General features: G+C 49.6%; 2 protein-coding genes across 3 annotated transcripts; both read right to left on the reverse strand.

The window, feature by feature from the left end:
• Window positions 1-1,653: 1,653 nt before the first annotated feature.
• LOC149340000 (salivary anticoagulant protein P23-like) lies at window positions 1,654-10,861 on the reverse strand. 2 transcript variants are annotated; one of them, XM_089548744.1, is made up of 4 exons: window positions 10,797-10,861; window positions 8,725-8,785; window positions 6,761-7,159; window positions 1,654-2,595 (listed from the first exon to the last, which is right to left on the reverse strand). In XM_089548744.1, the coding sequence occupies exons 2-4, from the start codon at window positions 8,765-8,767 to the stop codon at window positions 2,384-2,386; spliced, it is 654 nt and encodes a 217-aa protein (XP_089404870.1). In that variant the 5' UTR covers window positions 8,768-8,785; window positions 10,797-10,861; the 3' UTR covers window positions 1,654-2,383. The 2 variants fall into 2 exon arrangements, with proteins under 2 accessions (XP_089404870.1, XP_089404869.1); XM_089548743.1 differs by lacking the exon at window positions 10,797-10,861 and having other exon boundaries at window positions 8,725-8,843.
• A 5,026-nt stretch (window positions 10,862-15,887) lies between these two features.
• LOC149340001 (uncharacterized) lies at window positions 15,888-23,380 on the reverse strand. The gene is made up of 4 exons (XM_089550617.1): window positions 23,257-23,380; window positions 19,802-19,903; window positions 17,603-17,708; window positions 15,888-16,155 (listed from the first exon to the last, which is right to left on the reverse strand). The coding sequence occupies exons 1-4, from the start codon at window positions 23,372-23,374 to the stop codon at window positions 16,077-16,079; spliced, it is 405 nt and encodes a 134-aa protein (XP_089406743.1). The 5' UTR covers window positions 23,375-23,380; the 3' UTR covers window positions 15,888-16,076.
• Between the last annotated feature and the right edge of the window lie 445 nt (window positions 23,381-23,825).

Raw genomic sequence — 23,825 nt, forward strand, 5'->3', positions numbered from 1 at the left:
ATCCCGAGGTTGTCGCCCATGGCAGTTGGCCGTCGAGCAGTGGAAGAGCGATCGAGCCAAGGCTAAACGTGCAGCCGAAACACCGGTGCGCTTTATGCTACGTATATCCAGGCATAGTAGAGCTGAGCCACTGGCAATTTTTTTCTGCTTTAGGAGCTACCCCAAAGCCTATTTTGGCTATCCCGCCTCTTTACGATTGCTCGCACCAATATTCAGTTTGGTGTTCAGGTACGCTCATCATCATCATCATTGTCAGCCTAACTCATGCACTGCAAGACAAAGGCCACTAGCTCCTATGTCCCTACAGTTAAAGGGACACTGAGGAGAAATTGAAGTTGACTTGCATCGACAGAATACCAGCTCCTGATTACAAAAACGCCACTCATACTGACAACAAAGCTCTTGTAACGTAGAAAAGAGCACGAACCAAAATACAGGTATCACCGCCACAGGCCGAACTCGCAAGTACAAGTGTGATGACGTCATAGGACAAAACTGTTGCTAGAACCAATGGTTCTAGCAACACTAGGAGACGAGAAGCCATGAATCACTGATGCGCAGCCAATGCATATGCAAATCTCCTTGACGTCGCCAGATGGCGCCACGTACCCGGCAGATACGCGCGCGCCTGCAGCATCGGGACCAATCAGCACCTGCTCACCGGCGCTAGGCGGGCTCGCGGTATTCCGCTGACAGTAACAAGGTACACGGTATGCTAAAGGTGTCTGTTTGCGAGAACTTCGTTGACGACTTCGAGAGCGGGATCCATCGTAACGTTGGCAAGACGCCGATGCAAACGTAAACGAAGCGACGGTAGCGACAGCCGCTATAGCCGATAGATGCCTTCAACGTGCGGCCGGCGGTAGCTTTCTTTTTGGCTGCTGCTAGGCCTTTAACCCTTTAACTGTGTGCATGTGCCAGCATGTGCCACCTTATCCCTGCAAACTTCCTAATCTTATGCACCAACCTGACTTTCTGCCGTCCCCATTTACGCTTGCCTTCTCTTGGAATCTATTATGTTATCCCGAAGGATGATTGCCTGTTTCGCCTTCGAATTACATCCCTACCCATTCCCATTTCTTCTTGATATCAGCTAGAATGTCATTAACTCACGTTTGTTCCTCACCCATTCTGCTTTCTTCCTGCCTTGTAACTTTACATCTGTCATTTTCCTTTCTGTAGCTCACTGCGCTATCATCAACCTAATTTCTTGCCTTTCCGTTGGCCTTAGGTTTCCGCCCCATAAGCACCTATCGGCAAGATACAGCTATTGTAAACTTAGCTGCACTATTCGTATTCGATTCGGTCCTGAAAAGGTACTTTTCGTACTCCCCTAGCGAGAAGTGCATTTCGTCAGCCCCCATGGTTTTTCTCCATCATACTCCGTTTTGTGAGGCTGCACGGGTCTTGCACAACAGGGCGCAACAGTGCAAGCTCCTTTTCACAAGCGCATTGTGTACTCGCGTAATGAACCCACTTTTTTTCCCGAAAAATTGACTTCAAGTTGGGGGGGGGGGGGGGGGGGGGGTCATTATGTGGGGTCATTATGCGAGAAAACTTTTTTTCCGAAATTTTTCAGGCGATTAAATTTCATATCACAACATCGATAAAAAATTCAATCGCAGCCTTACCTCTATAGAAAAACCACGGATGCGATGTGAGTAAAAAAATTTATTTCACACACTGCTTGGCTCGGTCTCGCATTATCACTCAGCCTCGCTCTCCGAGTCGAGGCGTTCGCTCGCGTCGCTCGCAACTTCGTCGTCATCGTCGTCATTGTACCACAGCCCGTCGTCTTCTGTGCCGTCCAAGCAGTTTGAGATTCCAGTTTTCTTGAAGTTGCGGACGATCACCTCGGGGGTAATTAAATTCCACGCTTCCAAAATCCATCGGCAAAGCATGTCGATGGTTGGCCTTCGTATCTTGCCAGTCGGTGTCAGGTCATGTCAGGTCATTATGCGAATGGGTTCATTACGCGAGTATATACAGTAGTCATCCGTTCACTTGTCAAGAGTGCTTGAATGGCGCACCGGGGCTTACACTTGCGTCATTTAGGAGTGACCTAGAGATCGAAACAAGACCTGACCATGCATGCACACTTCACCAAATCGTGTCTAACTCCTTATTATCTCTCCCGCCAGGAAGTGCTGATTCTCATTCATGCACAACAGATGACTGCGTTCGAGCACTCTTAATTGACAAGTGCTTGGACGACTGTACATGTCTGTCTTCTGGGCCCTTTGTCCACCTTCCCCTCAAGAACTTGGACCCGGACATGGGTCGTTTAAATGAATGTTTTCACTCTCTCTCATTTGATCGGTCACTTCCTCTTTGCGTTCTTGGGGCAGCACATTGCTTAAGTGCATCTTCGTGCAAGTCTTTATTAAGGGAATGGCAGTGTCACGGTGCTTACGGCCCTGTTCAGTGCGTCTCGAAACCTTCCATTGAGCAGTGCCTTCAGCTGGCTCTGGACGTTGGACTTGATTGCTGTGTGGTACCTCTTCTCGCGCTCCTTGTTGAGCCCCAGCTTCTCGCTTTCGCTTATCTTGAGGTCCAGTAACTGCAAGCTGATATTCTTCAAGACAGCTGGGTGAGCTGAAAGTGTCAGGTACTGTTAGGAGCAGTTTGCTATGGACTGTAGCACAAAAATGATTTAAATTGGTGGCAGAATCTTGTGAGTCACATTTATGTGCACGACAGCTGTGTCACTGATCTCACTAACCCCATTATTCGAAGTTTTCTGGCTTTTGGGTGAGTGCTGTCTGTGGCAAAATTATTTTACTTTAGGTTTATGCCTTGGGGTGCGGATAACAACACACTGAAACCCCAAATACACAAAAATAGAGATAAAAATCAGATAGACAGCACAGTGTTCACTTCATCTTAGTGTATCCCACCACCGGTGAGCCGAACTAACATACCAATGTGTAAGACATGCAGCGCCAAACAAATATTCTAATGACGTATGCATCAGACTAGAATAAACAGGACAAGTACTGAAATGAAATACCTGCACCCAGAACCCTGAAAATTCTTATCACAGATGATGACCCAACTGTTCCATGGAACTTTCGGGCTATGAGTGACAGTTTTTTGTGGCACTTTGTCCACATAACGGTGGCTCATTGGTTATGGTGCTCGGTGGCCTGGTGGGTACCAGGCGGCACTGGGGATCGAACCCAGCACCTCGCATTCAGGAGGTGCTGGGTTCGATCCCCAGTGCTGCCGGGTACCCAGCAGTTTTTTCATGGGTACAAGATTTCCCCTGGCCTGGTGCTCTACTCTTCTGGGGTGAGATGCTTGGGAAAAGGGACTTGGGCCCAACCATTACGTTGATGGGCGAGTGATTCGTTCCGTCGTCAGGTGACCCTGAATCCGCCTCGTGAAAGACTCCGGTTCGACCCCGGCCTCGGCGAATGGAGGCGAAATGCTAATTAGTGGTTTTTGAGGAAAGGAAATGCCGCAGTTACTGTCTGGTTTCACTGTCGACACCTCAACCGCGCCGTGAGGGAAGGGCAGAAGGTGTGAGTGAAAGCAGAAAGATGCCGTAGTTATGGGCTCTGGAATAATTTCCGCCACCTGGGGACCTCTAATGATCAATTACGTCGCACAGCACACGGGTGCCTTTCGCATTTCGCCTCCGTCGAAGCGCGTTCGGGTTCCAACTCGGGTACTGCGGCTCCGTAGCCAAGCGAAATGCTAGAGGCCCGTGTATTGTGCTATGTGGCAGTGCACGTTAAAGAAACCCAGATGGTGGAAATTATTCAGAGCCCTCCACCAAGGCGTCCCTCTTGAGCTGTTTTGGGACTCTAAACCCCACAGACCGACCAAATTAAAAAGGGCGGCCAAATGCCGGAAATGGCTTATAAACCGGAATATACATAACCACTCGGCGCCGTAGTTGCTGCCGGTAGAAAGCGTACCGAGTGGGCACGTATTACAAGAGTATGCTGTGGACGATGAGGACGCCGACCACATGAATTTACAGCACTGCAAACGAGCGCCCGCGAACGGTGACCACTTCTAATGTGAAAGCACTCTTAGCCTACCCCCAACGAAGAAAATGAAGCCTCAGCCAGACTCAGTAAAGGAATGGGTGTGCACGGAAATGGACCAAGTAAAGTTCAATCTAGGGAATGGCCCTGCATGGCAAGGATCGCAACACATACTATTAAGAGGGTTTCAGATTGGGCTAATGGGTAATTAACACTGTCACACATAATTGCTCTTTTGAAACAGACTTTGGACAACACAGGGACGACACAAACTCTGGTGTGCAGTTTGTGTCGTCCCTGTGTTGTCCCAAGTCTTTTTCAAAAGCGCAATTATATGTGACCATGACAACACATACTATGACACATGAGGCACGTCCCGAATATGTTAGGACACCCGAAATTTGCCCTTGGAATTAGCTTGGCCAAATTTGACTACCTGAGAGTCAGGGTGTGCTGGGGTGGAAGACAGGCTGATTCACCCAGTCTCAACATGGCATTGGTCCACCTACAAAATAGGGTTGGTCCACACCCGAAAAATATTAAAATTGAGTTGGCCCACATTCGGTACCGACCTGGGACACCACCAGAATGGGCTTGGCCCACTCCAAAAATTTGAAAATTGAGTGGACCCACGTTCGGAACCGACCTAGGACACCACCAAAATGGGCTTTGCCCACTCCGAAAATTCGAAAATTTAGTTGGCTCACGTTTGGAACCTACCTGGGATACCCCGAATAAGTTTGGCCCACCCCCAAAATTTGGGTATCCCACTGTGCTTTCACACTATATTTTGTGCTTGGCAATGTTATAGTGCTCTTGACTATACCGCCAGCCATTTTTGTTTCCTGCCGTCTGCTTTCGTCATTTTGTCGATAATGAAAGATGGTGGTTGTGTACAGCTGTCGCGGAAGTGTTTTTCTGTCAGAATCGCCACAGACAGTGCGGACTATCGAATAATTCTGACCAAACCAGGCTGACTCCACTAGAACGCTACATGAATGGAAACACTGCTCAACGCTCGCTGCCTGCCCTACTTCGGAAACTCGCGTGGTGTGTGCGCATTCGTGTTCGTGCCCCCGTTGGCTACACAGGCTTTTGTCATGGTAATTGCCCCTGAAATTTCTGAAAACTTTATCACAGTACCAAACCTGGGGCTGCTAGGCCGCTTTTTTCCCTCCACGCCGCCCATAATCCGGTCACACCCGAAGGGCTCTGCTTGAGGAGGGCTCTAGGTGCACTGTAGCTCTAGGTTTCCCGTACCTCCATCATATCCGGTAGGTTGCCAACTGCACGACATGCAGCCAAGCTCACGTGTCATCTGCTACAGAGCTTTTTAAACGCTTGTACCGATAGTATACTAGTTCTAGAAGGAGCGAAGAACTTTGTCACAATTAGCTTTATGTGTATAGCCGGCACAATAAGAGGCATTCTAGCCAGAGTAATATTTTGTTGTAATTAGCCTTTGAGACAACAAGACATCATAGTCACTGAAGCCGCATGTGAACTTGAATAGTGCGGTCTCCAAATATGCCATACTGCTGTGCCCCCTGACCGACACGCCACGGTCACTCCCATTATCCCATATAGTTTTGCAGAAGTTCCATGGCGAGTCTGTAAGTAAAAGAATACTTTGATTAATAGAAATGCCTAGCAATAAAGCCAGCTTATGACCACAGCTGGTAGTGCCCAAATCGTCATAGCGCTCACGTACGTAGGAAACTGCGAAGCTAGTTTAAAGCCTTGTAAAAAAAAAAAATGCTACCTTTTAACTTCAAGTCACGGATTGTTTCTGTAAAAAATCTTGGCAATATTGTCGGTAAGAGCACTACAACGCAGTAACTGATTCAGGTCGCAGCTAAACGCAGTTTCCACTAAACGCTTCCCACGTGGTTTTGTTTTCGTTCCTTTGCATGTAAATCATATTTTTGTGGTCTGCAGTATGGAGTTGTCGCTTCTCTAGCCTGTGAATTTGCGTTGTGTTCACGACCCAGCACCCTTTTTTTCTCGCGAGCATGGCTGCTATATAGCCCTGCCCGCTGCACGCCTGTTAGGCAATGTACCGTTTTATATGCGTAGCATAAGGGGCCCATCGGCTCGTTTGACGACGTCCGACGTCATACCTGGGTCGATGTCAAGTGACAGGTCACGTGATGACTGAGCATGACACGTGATGCGAAGTCATGGCAAGCATATCATGTGACATAATCCAACCGGAAGCGCCTACCTGAAGTGACGTTTGCAAACCGGAAGGGAGGATAAATGCCTCGCCGGGCTCCTGGTGCTTTCGCATGGAGGAAGGAAGGAAGTCGGGAGAGGCGGTTACGTCACATTTTTTGAAGCCGGCGCTCCCCCTGCTCCCCACCTAGTGACCGCCGTCTCGGCGCTCTTGCGCATGCGCAGCAGGTACTGCAGCAGACGACGCCTCTGCGCCGTTGGCCAAATACTCCCAGTAGTCCTTGCGAAAGCGCGTAACTTCCGGCGCGTTTTTTGGCGTGCAGCTGGGATAGCGAGGGCCTCTCCTGAGTTTTCCTTTTTTCATGTACTAGCGCTACACTAACTGGGCTATGTCTAAGCGTCCGCTAATTATGGGGGCGTCGTGCCTGCGCGATAGGCTTTGCCGTACGCGATTTCCTTCCGAACACAGCTCGCTTTACTCCTCCTTGATATCCTCTTTTCCCTTTAGCAAACCAGTACCTTCTTCTGTCTAACGCTGCCCCCATATCCTTTCCTCTTTCTCCCTGAGACCGTACGAGGTGTATACTCACACCTGGCGCTCGAGACGTAGACAAATAAGTTGGTGTCCTCGACGAAGACGTCGACGTTGTACGTGGTCCAGCCGAAGAGCTTGTGGCCTTTGGCTTTAACCAGGTATGAAACGCGTACTCCGTCGAGAGCCACGTAGCAGCTCAGCGTGCTGTTTGTGCCCACCAAAACGGGCGCACCGCAGTCGCCGCGGCGGTGCACGCTCGAGAGGCCGTAAACCCGGCCCGACGAGAAATCGGCCCAGAAGTCTCGGTTTGTCACGAACGTCTTCTTGACCGAGATGATGAAATCGGGTGTATGTGCCGGATCCAGGTTCCTGCTGCGAATCCTGGCGGGCAGGTGGTCGCTCAGGACCACGTCCAAGAAGTTGTTGGAATCTTGCGGAAGAGCGCAGAAGGAATCTGAAACAAAGTTCAATGGACAGGGGCGGCTTCGTGAGGCACGGACGGATTATTCCCGGACGCTGTACGACACATACACAGCCTGCATGCGTGGTTGATACGGATATGCATGACACATTCGGAAACTTCACCATATGGGCTGGCATATACGGTAGAAATGGTGTTCATATTCATGGGAGGTCGACATCCCCGGACAACGTTGACAAAAGAAGGCAGGCTGGTGTCACTCGAACGTTCGAATGACGCTACGGAGCCTACCCTTCTTTTCCTAATTAAACAGACTCGTGCCTACAAATTATTGAACTCGACGGCAGCGATAGTAAATGTGCTCGATCGGAGGTGTCGAAGATCAGAATCGCCACGGCTTGTCGGTAATTGAGGGCTAAGGGCCGCTGTACGATCGTTTTTGAGGCACGTGCGGATGCGTCCTTGCGGCCGTGCGCGCGGGCCGAACACTGGGGCGCATGAACGCATCCGCCCGATCGTACCAAGTTGATCAACTTTCGGGCGCACGACCGGATGGTCGCATCGCAGATATTGGCTGCTATCCCGTGGCGTGCTATAGGCCCAGCCTCCTCTATTTTACATGTGCAGGATGGCCGCCCGCAAAGCGGAGTGAGAAACCAGGCCTATAGTATTAGTAGGTGGTAGCTATGCCGAGAAACAAACTTCATTTGAAGTGGGCTATGAGCGGCGCACTACAGGGATGTGTGTTGAGCCGGGTATGGTCGTTTGTTACATATTTAACAAGACAGCAACCTTTCATGGTTCTTTTTTTTTAAGAATATCAAACGCATTTGCGATGACAATAATTACGCAGGAAGTTGAATCCAGCGTCTGCGCCGTTCCCGCTGCCACTGTCGTGTACCCCGGCGAATTCCGATAAGTTCTGCTTCAGTCAACAACACAGCAGTTAGCGCTATTCTTTTTGGGGTGCTTACGTGCCTGAGAGAAACTCTGCAACGAACCGCAAGGTGTTGCTCAACTATACTGTCTGCGCACCATGCTCGTCCATTTGCGCGTCTATAATGCCTCTATTACGCCTCCATTATCGATTATCCATAGTCAGTTATCCATCCGACTATTCTGTGACTATTGAGAAAAGCCACGAGAGTTGCTCTGTCACACCGTGTCAGACGCCTTCGAATACCCTAAATATATTTCATTGTTAATGGCATTTTTCAATTTTGCGCTTCTAGCATCTCCGCTCGTCTTTATGAGCTAACAGAATGCGCTGCCATGTTTAAACAATGTGCAGACTAACATTTTAGCTATCATCAGCATATCGTATTATCACCATGGGTAATCTGATGCTAACGGCAGCAATTTTAATTTTCATTACGTGGTTCATAAAAATTACCCATTAAAGCCATCGCTCTTACGACGGAGCCTCAGTGTTCATTGTTGCACAGGAAACCACGAAAGGTCCTCCTGATCATGAGTCGCCTCACTGGGGCACCAATGTTGACGTAAACCACTTCGTCCTGTTTTGCCGCGCACACAATTCGCGTTGGTGCTTCTCCCGAAACAACAGGAGCTGAAGTGCTAGTGGGTCAAGTTCATACTTGCTGCACACAGGAGGAGGACAACAGCCGACAGCCAGGCCATCGTTGTTGGTGACCTCGCCTGCATGTTCAGTTAAAACAAAAAAGTGAAAGTGGAAAAAAAAAAACTTCAAGAAGCACTCTTTGTACAAGGCTGTGCATATATTCGCATGCAACTCAAGAACGAAGCAGCGAATACCTCTCGGAGGAGGCCCTCCAGCCCACTCCAGCCTATGGCATCAACCGACTATCATGACGTCGTCACCCGCGATACATTAGTAATGCGGGCGAGGTATGATTTTTTTTATTCGTTTTAAAATCCTCAATATATGTCATGTCATGACGTCGTGGTTACTCCTCTTGCACCTATTGGCCTGACATCGTAGGGTGCGGGTTGGTACAGTGGGATTAACCACGGATTACCCGCCATGTCATATCTGTCGATGAAAGCCATTGGCTGCAGAACCTTCCCTGAGGGGGCAATCACTGCCTCCTTGTTGAGTTGTGCCCTACTATAGCTACAATCGACAAACATATTCACAGTCGTGCCCCCGTTATCGAGGGGCGCTGTGATTCCGTTCCGGAGGATTAGTGCTCGTGGCCGATAGTGGCGACCAGATTAGCGGCTGTGGGCCAATAGAGGCTGCCGATTAGCGGGTCGATATCTGCTCGCAAACTGGGCTCGATTACGCTATTGCGTTCTAGGATAATTACGACCAGCATAATGCGCGTGGAAGCCCCAAGATTCCGTCTCATTTCTACATCACTGCCTATCCACCGCTATGCACAGGAGCAGACTTTAATCAGAAAGCGTCGTTTTATTTTTATTTTTGCAAGTCTTGTTACTGCGCACAACTCTATGGACGGGAAGCAAGATGCCCATATTAACAGGCACGACTGTACCTGTTCGAGCATAGTTATCAATAGCTATGCAGTCCAGCCCACTTATTACGAACTGGACGGTCACACACATTGCGTTCTTTCTATCCGAGATTAGTAGTAAGTAGACTTCCCATGTTACAGCTAAAATACAGAGTGACATACAAGGGCGTTTATTTTTTCCCTGAGCGCGACGGCTTCTTCAATGTAAACCCTGCCAACGGCGCTTTCCAAACTCGCCAGCGCGGTCATGTGTTCCGCGCCGAGACGCTTGTTTTTAACAAGCTGTTTTGGGGATGCGATATAACTAATCGCGTTTGAAGCGTTCACGGCAGCTGGTGCTATACGTCGGCCTTCTCGTCGTCATCTTCATAATATTCATGGCTGTCGATGAGTGCTTATATGTCGCGCACTGTGATGACTCTACGATGTCGGCGTCATCATCTGCGCAAACCAAGTCATCCTAAACGACTTCATATCCTGCCAGTTTTGCATGAATGACACATTGCTACAAGTACGTCTGCTCTCGTGGGTGTTCGACGGCGCCCTTCGTCGCTTGAGCCGTATACGAGAGATCGGGTCTCGCCCGGGTCTCGCTAGCCCCAGCGGTGGCCGGGACAGTGGCTCATCGCTGAACCGCTCCACGACTGCGCCATTATAGTGGTATGAGGACTCCCCGCATCTGTGAATGCAATTGAGAGTGTCGTAACGTCATCAACGCCACCAGTGGATCAGTCATATGGCACCGCCAATGTTGAAAATGTGGACACCTCCAAAATTAGGAAGTTGGCCCACCGCCAAGAATTCCTAAGGAACCCCAAAATTTTAGAAGTACGTCCACCTCAGAAAATGGATTAAGGTCTATTGGTGGGTCGGAGTAGTATAATACCAAACGCTAATCCAGTAGAAGGTTCCAAAACACTAGAAGGTGATGGCTCATGCATACCATAAAAGCGCAATGGACCGGTGCGGACGTGAATTTTGGCGAGAAAAGCGCTAGAAGAACATTATACACACATTAAACAATAGAGAGCATAAGACTAAACGCTGTTGTATATTCTCCCTTGAGAATGTGAACAACAAGGCCCCCAAGGTTTTTACCCTGATTAGAACAGCCATCTGTGCTCTCCACATTGTTCCCTACAAACTCTATAACAAGGGCATAGTCGAATTACGAGACCCCGCCCATTTTGAAGGAAAAATCTGTTTCCTACCTTTGAGGCTCCTCAGAGAGAGTGGTGAACAAGCAATAGCGTTTGGAGCTATATACCAGCCCTACGGGACTTTCCCTCACTTCGACAACATGATGATGCATTCTTGGTAGATACGCTATCTACAGATAACATGAAATCTGACTGAAGTGTATGCTGGGGCATTTGTTGGAATATCGCCACCGACGCGATATCGCGTTCTGTATCCTCACGAGTCCTTTGTTCCGAGGATCGCGTAGTGCCGATGCTAAGCGTCCTTCGTAGTATGCGCTTGTTTCGCGAGACATTGACGCGGAACCTCGCGTGACTCTTGGTCACCCTTAGCCTCCCTGTCTGGTGTGGCGTTAGCATTTGTGCACTGAAGTTTGTTCTACTGCTTCTTACACTAATAAATAGGTGCTATATTTATGCTCCGGAAAGAGCTAATTGCTAACTGCTTCGGTTCCACCGCCTAGGATGTGAAATTTTTAATGAAACCTTGCTTCGGTAACTGTGGCAGTTTCCTTTTCGGTAACTGTGGCAGTAGAGCGCAGCTCTTCGGGGCCCGTTCCTGCGTTTCGCGGTGTCGCCGTTGTCCCTCGTAGCCAGCTCCGCAGCCGGGGGGCAGCGCGCGCTCCTGGCGGCATTTCTCCCGCACGCCCAAGCTGAAACCACGGTGGCCGAAACGCATAGCCGCCGCCGTTCGCCACTGTTTTCGCGTCCACAATGGACGCCAAATGGACAGCTTATAGAATACTGCCCCTGACTTTTGTTTTGAAGACGACGATACGGCGCCTTTGTCCCCGGTGGGCACTTATTTCATGGCGCGCCGCGGTGGTTCAGTAATTATGGCGCTTAGCTGCTGTCCCGATAGACGCGGGTTCGACTTCGACTCCGGTTGCATTTCGATGGAGGCGAAATGCCAGCGGCCCGTGTGGTGCGCGATGTCAAGGCACATTAAAGAACTCCAGGTGGTCGAAATATCTGGAGACCCTAGCTCACTATTGAAGCCTGTCACCTTGTGGCGTATTTCACGTTCTTCGCGGACCAAGTTTTCTTGGTTCGCGAAACCAAGGAGAGTGTTGCAATGGGTGATTTGGATTTCGGGTTTAGATCCTGAGTTCTTATTGGACCGCGACGATATGTCCCTAGAAGAAGCATCTTGCTCTTTCGCTGCTTCGGATCGCCGTTTGGAACACAGAGCAACCATTCAAAGAAATAGTGCTTCCAGCAGCTGCAGCCGTAAGCAGGAGGCTCAATTACTGAACGCACTGCAGTGCAGGTGGTGCAGCCGTCCACCCTTTTCTGCAGTATCACGAGTTCGCTGGAAGGCAGCTTGTCAGCGCCACGACATTCTGTTGTGTCGTGTAGCGCTGCGCCACGATGGGACCAATAGTAGATTGAGTTTTCTTTAAAAAATGAATAAGAAAATCAGGACACATGGCACGCCACCATTGATCCTTGCTCTCTCTACGCAATCCGGCTCCCAGCGGAGATGCGGGGTGGGCTGTAGCGCCGCCCTTCACGTTCCTCACTGAACGGCGCCGCAGTCATAACGAATCTCATACGGCGGTTCGCTTTCGTTCGCGGAATTCCTGGTAGTGTCTGAATGGCTGCGCAATTGACGGTCGGTGTGTTCTTTGCTTTGCACTTGCGCTGTCGTTAACAATGCAGCAGCGGTCGGGTGATGCTGGCGTGACGTTTTTTTGCAACTACTGACTGGCATGAGGCGAGCACCATCTCCCGAAAGCGAGAGAGCAGCAGATCCCTTATCGCTACTCTGAGCTGTGCCGAACAATGGGATATGAGGTTTCGAGAGAATGATGTGTCCTTCCATCTGTTCCGAAGTTTCAGTCATCTAGCTGATAAGTTCCGAACGTCGCCTTCCTTCTATCTCGTCGTTTTCATCATCGCCAATGTACGAGGTCTGTTAGAAAAGTATCCGACCTTTTTTTTTTTTTTTTTTTGCGAACACCTGATGAATATGAAACAAGAGCGCTTGCATCAGCCGACCTTGAACCTTCGTGCGCATGCGTGAATTTTTTCCCGCCTGCCGATAGCTTCAGTCGCTGGGACGCAGCGTTTGAGTGAGGTAGTGCGCAGTGCTCTCGTCGGTTTTTTATTGCAAGGAAAATGGCGGTGCGACTGGAGCAGCGCTACTGCACCAAATTTTGCCAGAAACTGGGCGACAGCTAAGTGGAAACCATTCGGAATATTCAGACGGCTTTCGGTGACGATGCTGTGAGCAGCACACAGATTAAGCATTGGTACAACTGGTTTAAAGACGGCCGCACATCGGTGGAGAGTGAGCCACTCTCCGGTCGGCCATCAACATGCCGGAACGACCAGGTCATTGCCGAAGTGAACGTCGTGGTGATGCGGGACCATCGTGTGACTATCCGAGAAATTGCGGAAGAGGTGGGCAATACCACTTTTTCAGCACATTCCATACCGAAGATTTGGCTATGAAGAGAGTTGCAGCGAAATTCGTGCCAAAGCTGCTCACGGTGGAGCAAAAGCAACTTCGTGTTGAAGTCTCACTGGACATGCTAGATTCCACAAACAGTGACACCGACTTCACGAACGCAATAATTACTGGTGACGATTCTTGGGTGTACGGGTATACGACCCGGAAACCAAATCCCAGTCGTCACATTGGAAGCAGTCCTCGTCACCAAGACCAAAGAAGGCTCGCCAGGTGCGCAGCAACGTCAAAGTGATGCTGACTGCTTTCTTTGACTCTCGCTGTGTGCTACACCGCGAGTACATACCACGGAGTCAAACAATGACCAAAGAGTACTACAGAAATGTCCTCCGTCTCGTACGCGATGCTGTACGGCGCATGAGACCGGAGCTGAGGTCAACATGAAATTGGCGCATCCATCACGAAACGCTCCTGCACATTCCTCGCACATGATTCAGACTTTTTTGGCGAAAAACCAGACTCCTGTAGTTCAGCAGGCTCCTTACTCTCCTGATATGGCCCCCTGCGACTTCTGACTGTTTCCCAAAATCAAGAGGCCATTGAAAGGAGCGCGATTTCAGACAAGAGAGGACATATTATCGCTGCAACGACAGCTGAGCTAAACTCCATTCCGAAAGAGGTCTTTTCAGAATGCTTCCAACAATGGCGGTACCGCTGGGAGAAGTGTGTGGAGTCCCAAGGAGACTAAATAGAGGGTGATTAGGTTTCCAACGCTCCAGTTATGCCAGTTTTTTTTCTTCGGCCAAAGGTCGGATACTTTTCTAACAGACCTCGTATGTCTCCTTTTTAATCTTTTGATACAAAATCGCAGGCGTTAATTGCCATAGCCTTCTTTTATTGAAAATGCCGGCCCCGTGATTATCGTCGCAAGAGCCAAGGCAGGTTTGAAGCTTGGATGTCCAGTGGGTGGGTTGCAAGAAAACCCCACTGTAGTGGCCTGTATACTGTTCCTGAGCTTAACAAAGCACGCGCAAGTTTCAGCTTGTTGCTGTTGCGTTTCGAGCTGCTGGGACACTAAACCTGGCTATACTTCTGAAACTGTAACGATCTGATGAGTATAAAATGCAGATAAATGGTGTGCGACGCCGAAAACTAGATCTAAAAGCAAGTCTACTTCGTGTACGCCTTGTTAGGCTCGGAGTTCTGTCGACCACTTCCCAGTGCAAGGAAAGGACATCTTTGCTTCACTTGGGGGGCCCTTATTCACACCGCATTGCATTCACCAACAGAAGTTTGTTCTGAAAGCAACGCGCCGACAAGTTCTCGAATATATCGAAGCCCGCTCTGCCAAAGTAGTCATCTTTGATCAAAGTAAAAATGTTCGAGGTTTTCGGCGACCGTAAGGTTCTGGAGCCAAAATTTTATTAGCGCAGTAAAAATGTGGTTTTCTGCTGTCTCGGACGGATCCCCAAGGAGCTGGAGCTCCTTGCGACCGTTTAATGACGCTCTAAATGTTTATTAGTTTTGCGGAACATTCAGCCATCGGAATTCTCTCTTGTCGGCAACTTCTTGTGCGGAAATTCTTCGGTACCTGTAGAACGGGTCTCACCAAGTTGCTTTCAGAATCCAAGATCCATGCATCGCACAACAACAGGCGACTACGCCTTCGCTGATTGCGACTACCGCACGGCATTTTTAAGGAGGGTGAGAGACTTCAGGAGCAACACTAAAATATTCTTTGGCAATGGTATAATGAAGGCTACATGTGTTTCGCTGAGTGAATTCTCTGATTTAAAACGGAGAAAAAATTCAGGAAATAAAATTTTTGCTGAAGGCTTGAAGTTAAGAGTTCCGCCTCTCTAAGGTAAACGTGCCTGTGTGCACTGGAGATTTCAGCGCTCTATTATGAGCAAATTTTGAAGAGATGGGGTAAATGCGTAAATAATAAAAATTTAAATGAAAATAAACTGTGAAATGTTCTTCGCAGATTTTACTCTTTTGCAGCTACTGCTTCCATGCATTATTTTTTTTTTACTCCAAGTTTCATTCATGTCGCCCAGATTACGCCATTGCTACAGATTTTATCGTTACTCCTTTTTAAGCCTCATTCCTTATTAACCTGCCGTAGTATAGTCAGTCAAGATGTCACACAAAAATTGCGAGGACACTTTGGCAACTAAAGTGTTGAGAGGCGAAAGCCGAGGCCACTATGCCGTGACGACTTCCGGTTAATGTAACGTCACACCGTTCCTGTGGCTATTCGATACCCAAATTATATATACATCTTTCGGGGATCTTAAGTGTTAATTACGCTTAATTAAACATTTTTCCATCTAATTTGACACAAATCCGATGTTTTTCCGACCATTCTGTGACAATTTTCACTATGTCGTGACGACTTCCGGTGGATGTGACGTCACATTCTTCCCGTGGCTATATCGACGTCTGCGTTATTTCGACGCAATGTTTACATTTTTACTATAATTAATTAACTAATTATTCTACAGTCATCAAACGTGGCTTCTAGGTTCATTTTTTCCTCCTCTATCTGAAGCAACCATTCGTTTTCTGCTATCTTTTTTAGTTTCCGAGTTAACACGCTGCCAAAGGTGTGACACCCTCTCTTAACGGACGGCAGTATGAGCCATTAAAGGCTTTCGCCTTAAAACAGGTTAAGCCTTGCAAACACCCACGCGTATACGACGTTTTATTTTCATATTCGCTTTTCTCTTAAGGCTGTGATATGAGAGGGCAGGCCGCGCCGACGACTTCGAAGTCAGTTGGCAGTAGCCTGAACAATTTCTCGACGACTCTCTTCCTTTCTTACTGCAGCGCCAAAGGCTGCAGAGATAACAGCGCCTTCTCCGGGACAAGACAGATCACCAGCCGCTGTAAAACTGGGAATCGGGGCTCTGGTCTGGAGGTCGTCTCTTCTCCTGCTTCTTTCGTTTGGCGAACCTGCGGGGGAAATGTAGAAGGCGTCAACCGTAGATACAGAGCGGCAGCAGTCGGCTTGTAGTCAGCGGCATAGAAATAGCGTTGTTCACTCATGTGCAGGGCAAAGCACTCGTTACGTTGGGAGATTCATCACGCGATACACGATAGTGACGTCACGTTTTCGAAACTCCATTATTTGGGGTATGGAGACACAATGAGACGTCCCAGCTGTTCATGCAGCTGTCGTGTCAGTGAAATATGCTTTCAGTATTCCCTTCTGTAGGAAGTACGTGCACTATGCCAGGTGTAAACTTAATGCAGGGCGATAAAAACACTGTCGGGAACAAGGATGGTGCGTGACCAAAGTAGTGCACCACTCTCCGACAGCGCCTCCTGTCAAGACAGGCGAGCAGGTGAACGTTTTTATGCAAGTACGGGTATTGTTAGTTTCTCTGCGTAGCGCTCCTCCAAGCAGCGAGCCACGCGAGTATCCCTCTTCCGGCGTAAGGCACCCCTCTGCCGGATGCCCTTTGTAAGGCATCCGAGGTAAGGTATCCTTCTGCCGAGGTAATGTAAGGTACAATGCCGTAACAAAGCACCATTCTTCCGTATATGGTAAACAGGAAGGAAGGCGCAAGCCCTTTTATGGGCATGTTTACCTGTAGCGTGTTGTTCTTTCTCCCGCTACTCGGCCAAGCCCGCTTGTATCGAAATTATTACTCATTACTACGCAATACTTTCCCAGCTGGCTGCTAAAACAGTTTGGTTTTTGTGCGCATGCGCGCGCGTCACTTCTTCACACTACTCTCCTCACTTATTAAGGCGAAAGCCTTTAATGCCTCATTGTTGTCGACAGAAGGCTGTCAGTAGAGGTGTCATGCTTTGCGGTTGGTCTAAATGGTTATGACGTCAGAGTGCACGGATTCGAAGTAATGAGGTCACCCACGGATGTCTGACGTCCCCTTTTGGAGCACACAATTAATAAAATAGTTGTCGTCCACTCCGACAGGGGGCGTCAGGCGTCCGTGGGTGACCACATTACATACCGCGTTACTGCGAATAGAGCCAAGGATAGAACCGAACTCATTGAAGCAGAGAGAGAGTCGTGCTAAAGAAGCAGTCAAAGTCGGCAGTCAAAGTGTGTAGTTGTAATATGTAGTCAAAGTGTGTAGTCAAATAAAACACTAGTACAGAACACAGTCTCGCAGTGATTGCAAAACAGTGCGCCAGGAAAGAAAGGCTTTCGCCTTGCAACACTTTAGCCCCTGAATTTTTTTTTTTTTTTGCCAGCTGGTCTCTACGCTTAGCCTTCAGCTATCATCACACGCTCTCTTCGCAGTGAAGGTACTTCTCCACATTTTGATGTCTTTTCTTTCGTCGTCTTCCAATGAACATAGTATATACGATGTGAACAATACGCAGTCAGCGGCCTAGTGTTAAACGTTACGAAAAAAAGTCGCGTGCTCACAGTTTGCAAGCGGGTGTTCTGCAGGGCAGAGCTGCAGTCTCTCGTAGTTCGTCCTCGGTGCCAGCGCCCCCGTCTTCCAGAGCCGCTGCTCCGGTGTCTCTCGCTCCTGGAAGACAGAGCAAACTTCTGCGTTCTTGCGGATACTCAAGTGTAATTGTTTCAAAGAATACCGTGTTAAATCGATTCTAACGCGCACCAGTTTATCAAGGTCAGAAAAAAAAGTACGATGACTTCGGTTGTTACGCGCACCAAATTTTCATGCTTCGGTAAATAGGCGCGTGAGCCCGCCCGATCGACACTCGCCTCCGCGCACAATATTTAGTTATTTTGAAGCACTCGCTCAGCTCGTTCCTTCGCGCCCTCGTCAGCGTCCTCGCAGACCTAGCAGCACGCCGCGACACTGCGCTCCGATAACTTCATGCGCGTTATTTTCCGCGGCGTCAGTGGTGCCCTTGGCGAATTGGCACCGCGCCAAAACGCTTGCGCGCTCAGGACGCGAGCGTCGCAGCGGTAGAGCGCCAGGCTGGCTTAAAGGCCCATCTCCATGGACACATCCGAGGCGCACCAGCGCAGCGCTTACGCGCCCAATATCTGACATGGACAGATATTTGCCAAGCGCCAGCGCCAGCTCGCGTCTACGCGTCGCGAATGCGCAGACCGGCTCCGGCGTACGCTGGTACGCGTAGGCGCTGCGCTCGTGCGCCTAGGATGCGCCCATGGCATGGTAGCCGTTAAGAAAAAACTCGACGTCGCGGTGAACTCGGCACGCCTTCGCAACCGCAAGGACTCTGTATCCAAGACTGCGGTAAGCGATATCGATAACAGCGAAGCTCAAGTCGCTCCAAGCCACCATTTTTGTGGTGCCGACGGCGACAGGTGTTGCTGGCGTAATTTCATTTTCGTATTCGATTTTAACGCTTATGTCATTTTTAAGCGCGATTTTTTTTCTCTGGAAAACGGCGAGCGTTCGAATCGAGTAAATACGGGATACAGCCACAGTGCCCTTTTATATTAGAGCCACCCTTCCGCTAGCAGGTGCAAAAAGCAAATTACAAGAAATACAATATTGCTTTCCAATACGCCGTGAATCTTTAATTGGCATCTTAACATCTGTGTCTTGGTGTAGTTTTCTATGTACAGCAGCATAAAACCAACGGATGAACGGATGGATATGGCTATCGCTGCTGCTTCTTCGCCCTGAATGTGGGAGGAAAGTTTGGGGTCTGCATTTTATATATTACAAAACAGACCGGAAAAGGCCCATTACACGGAGTGTTACATCAGGAAAGGCGCTAAACACATCAGTGGAGCGATATTTTAGATGCATATGGTTGCCTTAGAACTGTTGGAGATTGGAATAGAGCACCGTTTCTGTTGGAAGAGTTGTTTAATTCACCAATTTTAATTTTGACCAATCTTATTTGTAACTTCAAATAACTTGCTCTTAACTTTATTTACACTGTACTAATATCTACCGGCTAATTAATAATAAGATAAAGATAGTGTGATCCCGGTCACGCAATAAGGCGACATAAAGTGGTTTTACTTCACAGTTGTTGTCATGATATTTTTTCCAAGCTATATAAACTGAATCCTTCACGCGGCAAGCCGCGTGTTCGTTTTATTGGTCGATACTTCACTCAGATTCTTAATTTCGTTTTTTCTGTAGAATTTGCCACTGCTTTCTTATGAAGGTTTGTTGCCTTTTATTTTCTTTTAAGTGATCATCATTGTCAACTTCCTTTTCACCACTTCACCGGTATCTACGAAACTCTAAAGGCTCATCTCCATGGACACATCCGAGGCGCACGAGCGCAGCGCGTATACGCGCCCAGCGCCGTGACAAGCGTCGGAAAACATACGCAACTCGATGGCCTCTCGCTGGTACTCGCGCTCAGCTCAGCTCAGCGAAAAAAATGGCGCGAAGGGCCATACCGGATGCTGAGATAACAGCTTTATCTGATTGGTTACACCGACCGCAAACCAGCGAGCCACTTCCGGCGCCGGCGCGAATATCTGTCCATGTCAGATATTTGCCAAGCGCCAGCTCGCGTCTGCGCCTAGCGCATACGCAGACCGGCTCCGGCGTACGCTGGTTCGCGTAGGCGCTGCGCTCGTATGGGCCCATGGAGATGGACCTGTACAGGTCCATCTCCATGGGCCCATACACGATGGGAAAAGCAGAACGCATATACTGACCCCTCTCGCACCAGGAAGAGCCGAGCTCGAGCAGGACGCAGACCACTCGGTCCATGTTGCCGGTCTTGGCCTCCACGTCCCTCCTCGGGCGACGCAGGGCGGCTGCGCGAAAAGGGGAGGTATATAGTGCGTGAGTTACGTGCACGCGCGTGAAGAGGTGACAGCTTTTGTAAGCATGACGTGCTTTTAGCTCCCATGCCGGGCAAACTCAGGCGAACATCGTCAGAGCCCAAAGGAGAACATAAAGCAGAGCTTATCCAAAACACTCTCAGCTGTTCCGTCTGAATGGTAAGGAGGAGAAAAAAAATTGGTTCTGTTTAGCTCTGGTTAAACCTGGTTGGTTGCGAAAGCAATGCAATGCAGAAGCAGTAGAGCAACTAGATTCAGATGTAGACTCTTCGTCGGTGACTTCCATGGCGAGACTCCTAGGAGCGCGGCACGACTGGCTCCTCCTGGCTGCGGTGGAGAGAGCAAGCTGACGTCACGCATCGCCATAGCAACGGAGAGGCTGACGTCGGCGCTCCTCGAGAAGCAGGGGGGCCACGGGCCAAGGACTACGCGACGAGTGGTTAGACCTGGCGTAGTATTGCTTTCGCAATAAAACTGCACGTACTTCGAGCCCCTAGCGAGATTCGAGCCTGAGGCGGCGGAAACAGTTGAGCTTCGCTTCCCGCTCCATTCGGCCATCGCTGCAGCCTCTCGCGCCGCGTGTTTAGCTGGTGGAGCCTCTTGCGCTGTGGTTTTGATTTCGTCGTCTTCGTCGTTTATTGAACCGTGAAACTAGGCAATAAGCTCGCAACGCTAGCACCGGATTCCGCGAGCTTACTGCAATGGTGCCGCCCGCGAGCGCGGTGGACGACGGCGCTCTGGCAGTGCGCTACTCCCTGGTCGCCGCTAGGCCTAGTTTGATCGAAGCCACTGCGGACGGCGCTTTGTGATGGGACAACACTACAGTAAATTGTCTGCTCAAGGCACTGCCTTGCTGTCAACCCCATTGTCTCATATCATATGCAAGATGTGATCGATTTAAGGAACGCCTTAGCAGGTGAGCTAACGTGGAGGCGACCAGGTCAGCCACGCTGGCGGCAACTGCTGCGCGGCTATGCGCAGAAACTTGCTTCTGTCACAGCCATCACTCCTACCAGCAACTCTGTACGGATCAGCGATCCTCAAGAAGGATTCATTTTTTACATTCATTTATCCCAGGGCGTATTGCTTACGAGAACAACAATTTTAGCACGCTTTCCTGACGCTATAGCGCCAGGGATCCGCCTAGAGAAGGTGTTGGCTGGGCACGGACGGCTTACGGGAGGCGCGGCGGGGCACGTCGGTGGAGGCAGTTCTGCTACCGGACGGCACCGTCGGAGGGCACTCTGCTGATAACTGCGTCACTTTGTTGCCCCAGGGGGCGATTGGTTGCCGTAACCGAGCACGGTGGCAAGCTACGTGACAATCGGACCGCGATTCAGCATAACCGCGGTTAGACTGCCCGTGTAACTAAGGTACAAGGCAATGCTGGAAATGGCTCTAGCTCAGCATGGATGTGAACCAGCTGCAGTAAAGGCAAAACGTTTACGAACAGGTGAGAAAATAATATAACCGAAAGAGAAATATTCATGCAATAACATGTTCTGTGCAGGCAGTTTAGGTATGTTGCATGCCGTAATTTTTCTCATAGATCCACCTAACTGAAGAAAACAAACCTGCGTGACCTGTCGTTCACAAAAGCGCGGCATGGAGCGGAGCAAAAGCGAGCAAAGCCGGATGATCCAGCGACTCTCCGATAATGGCGTCACTTCCGCCAGTTCCCCCCTTGCGTACGACAGGGATCGGCCGAACCGTATACGGCCACTGCCGGTTTGCCGCGCTCTTTGCTACAGCTCTGTCGGTGACGCTTGCAACGACGACGACGCACAGAGCTGCAAAGTCTGCACTTTGTGGACCCGTGGTACCATTTATTCCAAACGCTGTGCACTTGACAATAGCCCGCTTTCAACGTTTCCTGCATATGTACACCTTGAGTCATGAGCTTCTCCTCGCTACAGCGAGTTTTCAGCATTTGACATTCTCTTGGGAATCTCCGCTTTTGCAGTTCACGGCAATGCGAGGTCTCCATGACCCTGTCGCGCGTCCTCTCTAAAAACCCTCTATAATTATCTCGCGCATTTGTTCCGGTACATTCGCAAGGGTCTGCAGCCCCTCGTGGAGCAGTGCATGACTGACAAGGCCAGTGCAGATCAGGTGCTGGATGAAATCCCTGCCGCGGCAACCGCGATGCGAAAGAGGCGAAGTGCAGCAACGCCTGTGTACTGTGCGATATGACTGAGCACTAAGTAACTGCAGCAAGTCGGAGTTAATCCGAAACCGTCATAGCCCACGTGCTGCTTCGGCACGTTACACTCCGCATACCTCTGTTGCAAGGTGCATGCCAATCGCTACTTACTGAATACATAACCATACGACATCCCTCTTAAAGCTCCTATAGCTCGCGTTTTTTCTTCACACTTTGTTAAGTTCCCTTGCACTGATTGCACAATCACGTCTTTTAATCGCCAATTAATGCTTTTTATCGCTTCTAGTTTATTTTCGCCCGTTAGTAGTCACTCTACTGCAGCTGACACGTGCACGTAGCTCAGCTCTGGCAGACATTACCTCTAACAGCAAATGTTTACATGATCAGCGCCAGTTCCCGTGGTTCCTACATGTGTCCCGTTTCCCCGGTGTTTCATATCAGCTGTATAGAAAGGCCCCATCGCTGCAGCTTTTATGGTATGTGGTCATCAGTCACCCACAAGGGTGGGACAGTTCCCTGAGCTGCGTTACAAATCACAGCAGTCGACATCTGCAGAAACTAATGATCAGAGTTTATGCGAGCAGTTGTTGCTCAGTTGCGCCGCACGTTCGCGACATCGTTAAACAAAAGAGACAAGGCGCCCTCAGAGAAGTAGCACATTTTAAGACTGCAATTTTTCCGGCACATTTGCTGAAGAAAGGGTTCGTTTTATTTTCTCTCCTGGCACACTCCGAAGAAAAGCAGTTTTTCTCTAAGGACGGTTCAGCACAGTTTCTTATTGACTGTCACCATTAAGAACCTGTTTTGTTCAGGCTATACCTCGCGTCATCAATAGAAGCAATGAAACGAACTCTACTCGTATCCTCGGAACAACCATAAATGGACTCCCTAAGTTACACAAGTTTAACACTGTCACCGAACCGAGTGAGTATAGAACCTTCCTTACGCACCAGTAGTTATATTGTGCTCGCTTATAAACTGCGCACTGCCTTCGAGGAGTGAACATTTCGCCTTAAAATCGCGTAAATTGTAGGACAACGAAATTCGTTTCTCGTTCTGCTGTTCACGAGGAAATATAGGCGACTGAGTCTGACTCAATCCAACCTCTTTTCCACGCATCAAACTGTCCTGTGACCTCGAACAAGCTGTCCCGGATGCTCACCTGTACGGGCTTGGAACATATCGCGGCGGCCGGCGGGAACTGCTGGTCGTGAAGACGCCAGGGCTCCCAGTGCGGCGTTCAGTCCGAGCAGCACCAGAACCGTCATCGCCGCCGCCATGGCGATAGAATGCGCCGGACTGTCCGCGCTCGCATCCTTTGTAGGCGCCAAACCCGCATGCATCGCACGGCCCGCCCGCGTCCCGTCCAATGGCTGACCGCTGCTCGTGCGTCATCGCGTCTCCATTGTCCAATGACAGCCCGCCGCGAAAAGTAAAAAAAGAACACGAAATAAGCCGGCTCCAAAGGGAACGTCGATTGGTCGCTGCCGAACGCCACTTATTTCCGATGGACGGATGAGCAGCTATTCTCGCCAGGCAGAACGAATGTCTGTCAGTGATGAAGTACGGCGGACTGCACGCGGGCACCGAAAATTCTGAGCATCTAGGCGTTCATTTACTGCACATATCTCAGTCCTTACGTCCACAGACTCGACCACTGACAGCACCACAGACTCAAGATGCCAACCTTTTGCAAAACCTGCAGTTCAAAGGTCACTGAAAGATCAAAAG

Source organism: Amblyomma mixtum, chromosome 6 (genome assembly GCF_055824585.1).
Source record: "Amblyomma mixtum isolate Tamu chromosome 6, ASM5582458v1, whole genome shotgun sequence".
Lineage (NCBI taxonomy): Eukaryota > Metazoa > Arthropoda > Arachnida > Ixodida > Ixodidae > Amblyomma > Amblyomma mixtum.

Excerpts from the sequence above, each read along its gene's own strand:
- LOC149340000 (XM_089548743.1), bottom strand. The coding sequence starts at position 8,791 with ATGCAGGCGAGGTCACCAACAACGATGGCCTGGCTGTCGGCTGTTGTC. Across the intron at positions 7,160-8,724 it reads CCTCCTCCTGTGTGCAGCAA|ATTCCTTCTGCGCTCTTCCG; the intron begins GTATGAACTTGA and ends ACTTTGTTTCAG. Across the intron at positions 2,596-6,760 it reads CTACGTCTCGAGCGCCAGGT|CTCACCCAGCTGTCTTGAAG; the intron begins GTGAGTATACAC and ends TGACACTTTCAG.
- LOC149340001 (XM_089550617.1), bottom strand. The coding sequence starts at position 23,374 with ATGGCGGCGGCGATGACGGTTCTGGTGCTGCTCGGACTGAACGCCGCA. Across the intron at positions 19,904-23,256 it reads TATGTTCCAAGCCCGTACAG|CCGCCCTGCGTCGCCCGAGG; the intron begins GTGAGCATCCGG and ends CTTTTCGCGCAG. Across the intron at positions 16,156-17,602 it reads AGAACACCCGCTTGCAAACT|GTTCGCCAAACGAAAGAAGC; the intron begins GTGAGCACGCGA and ends TTTCCCCCGCAG.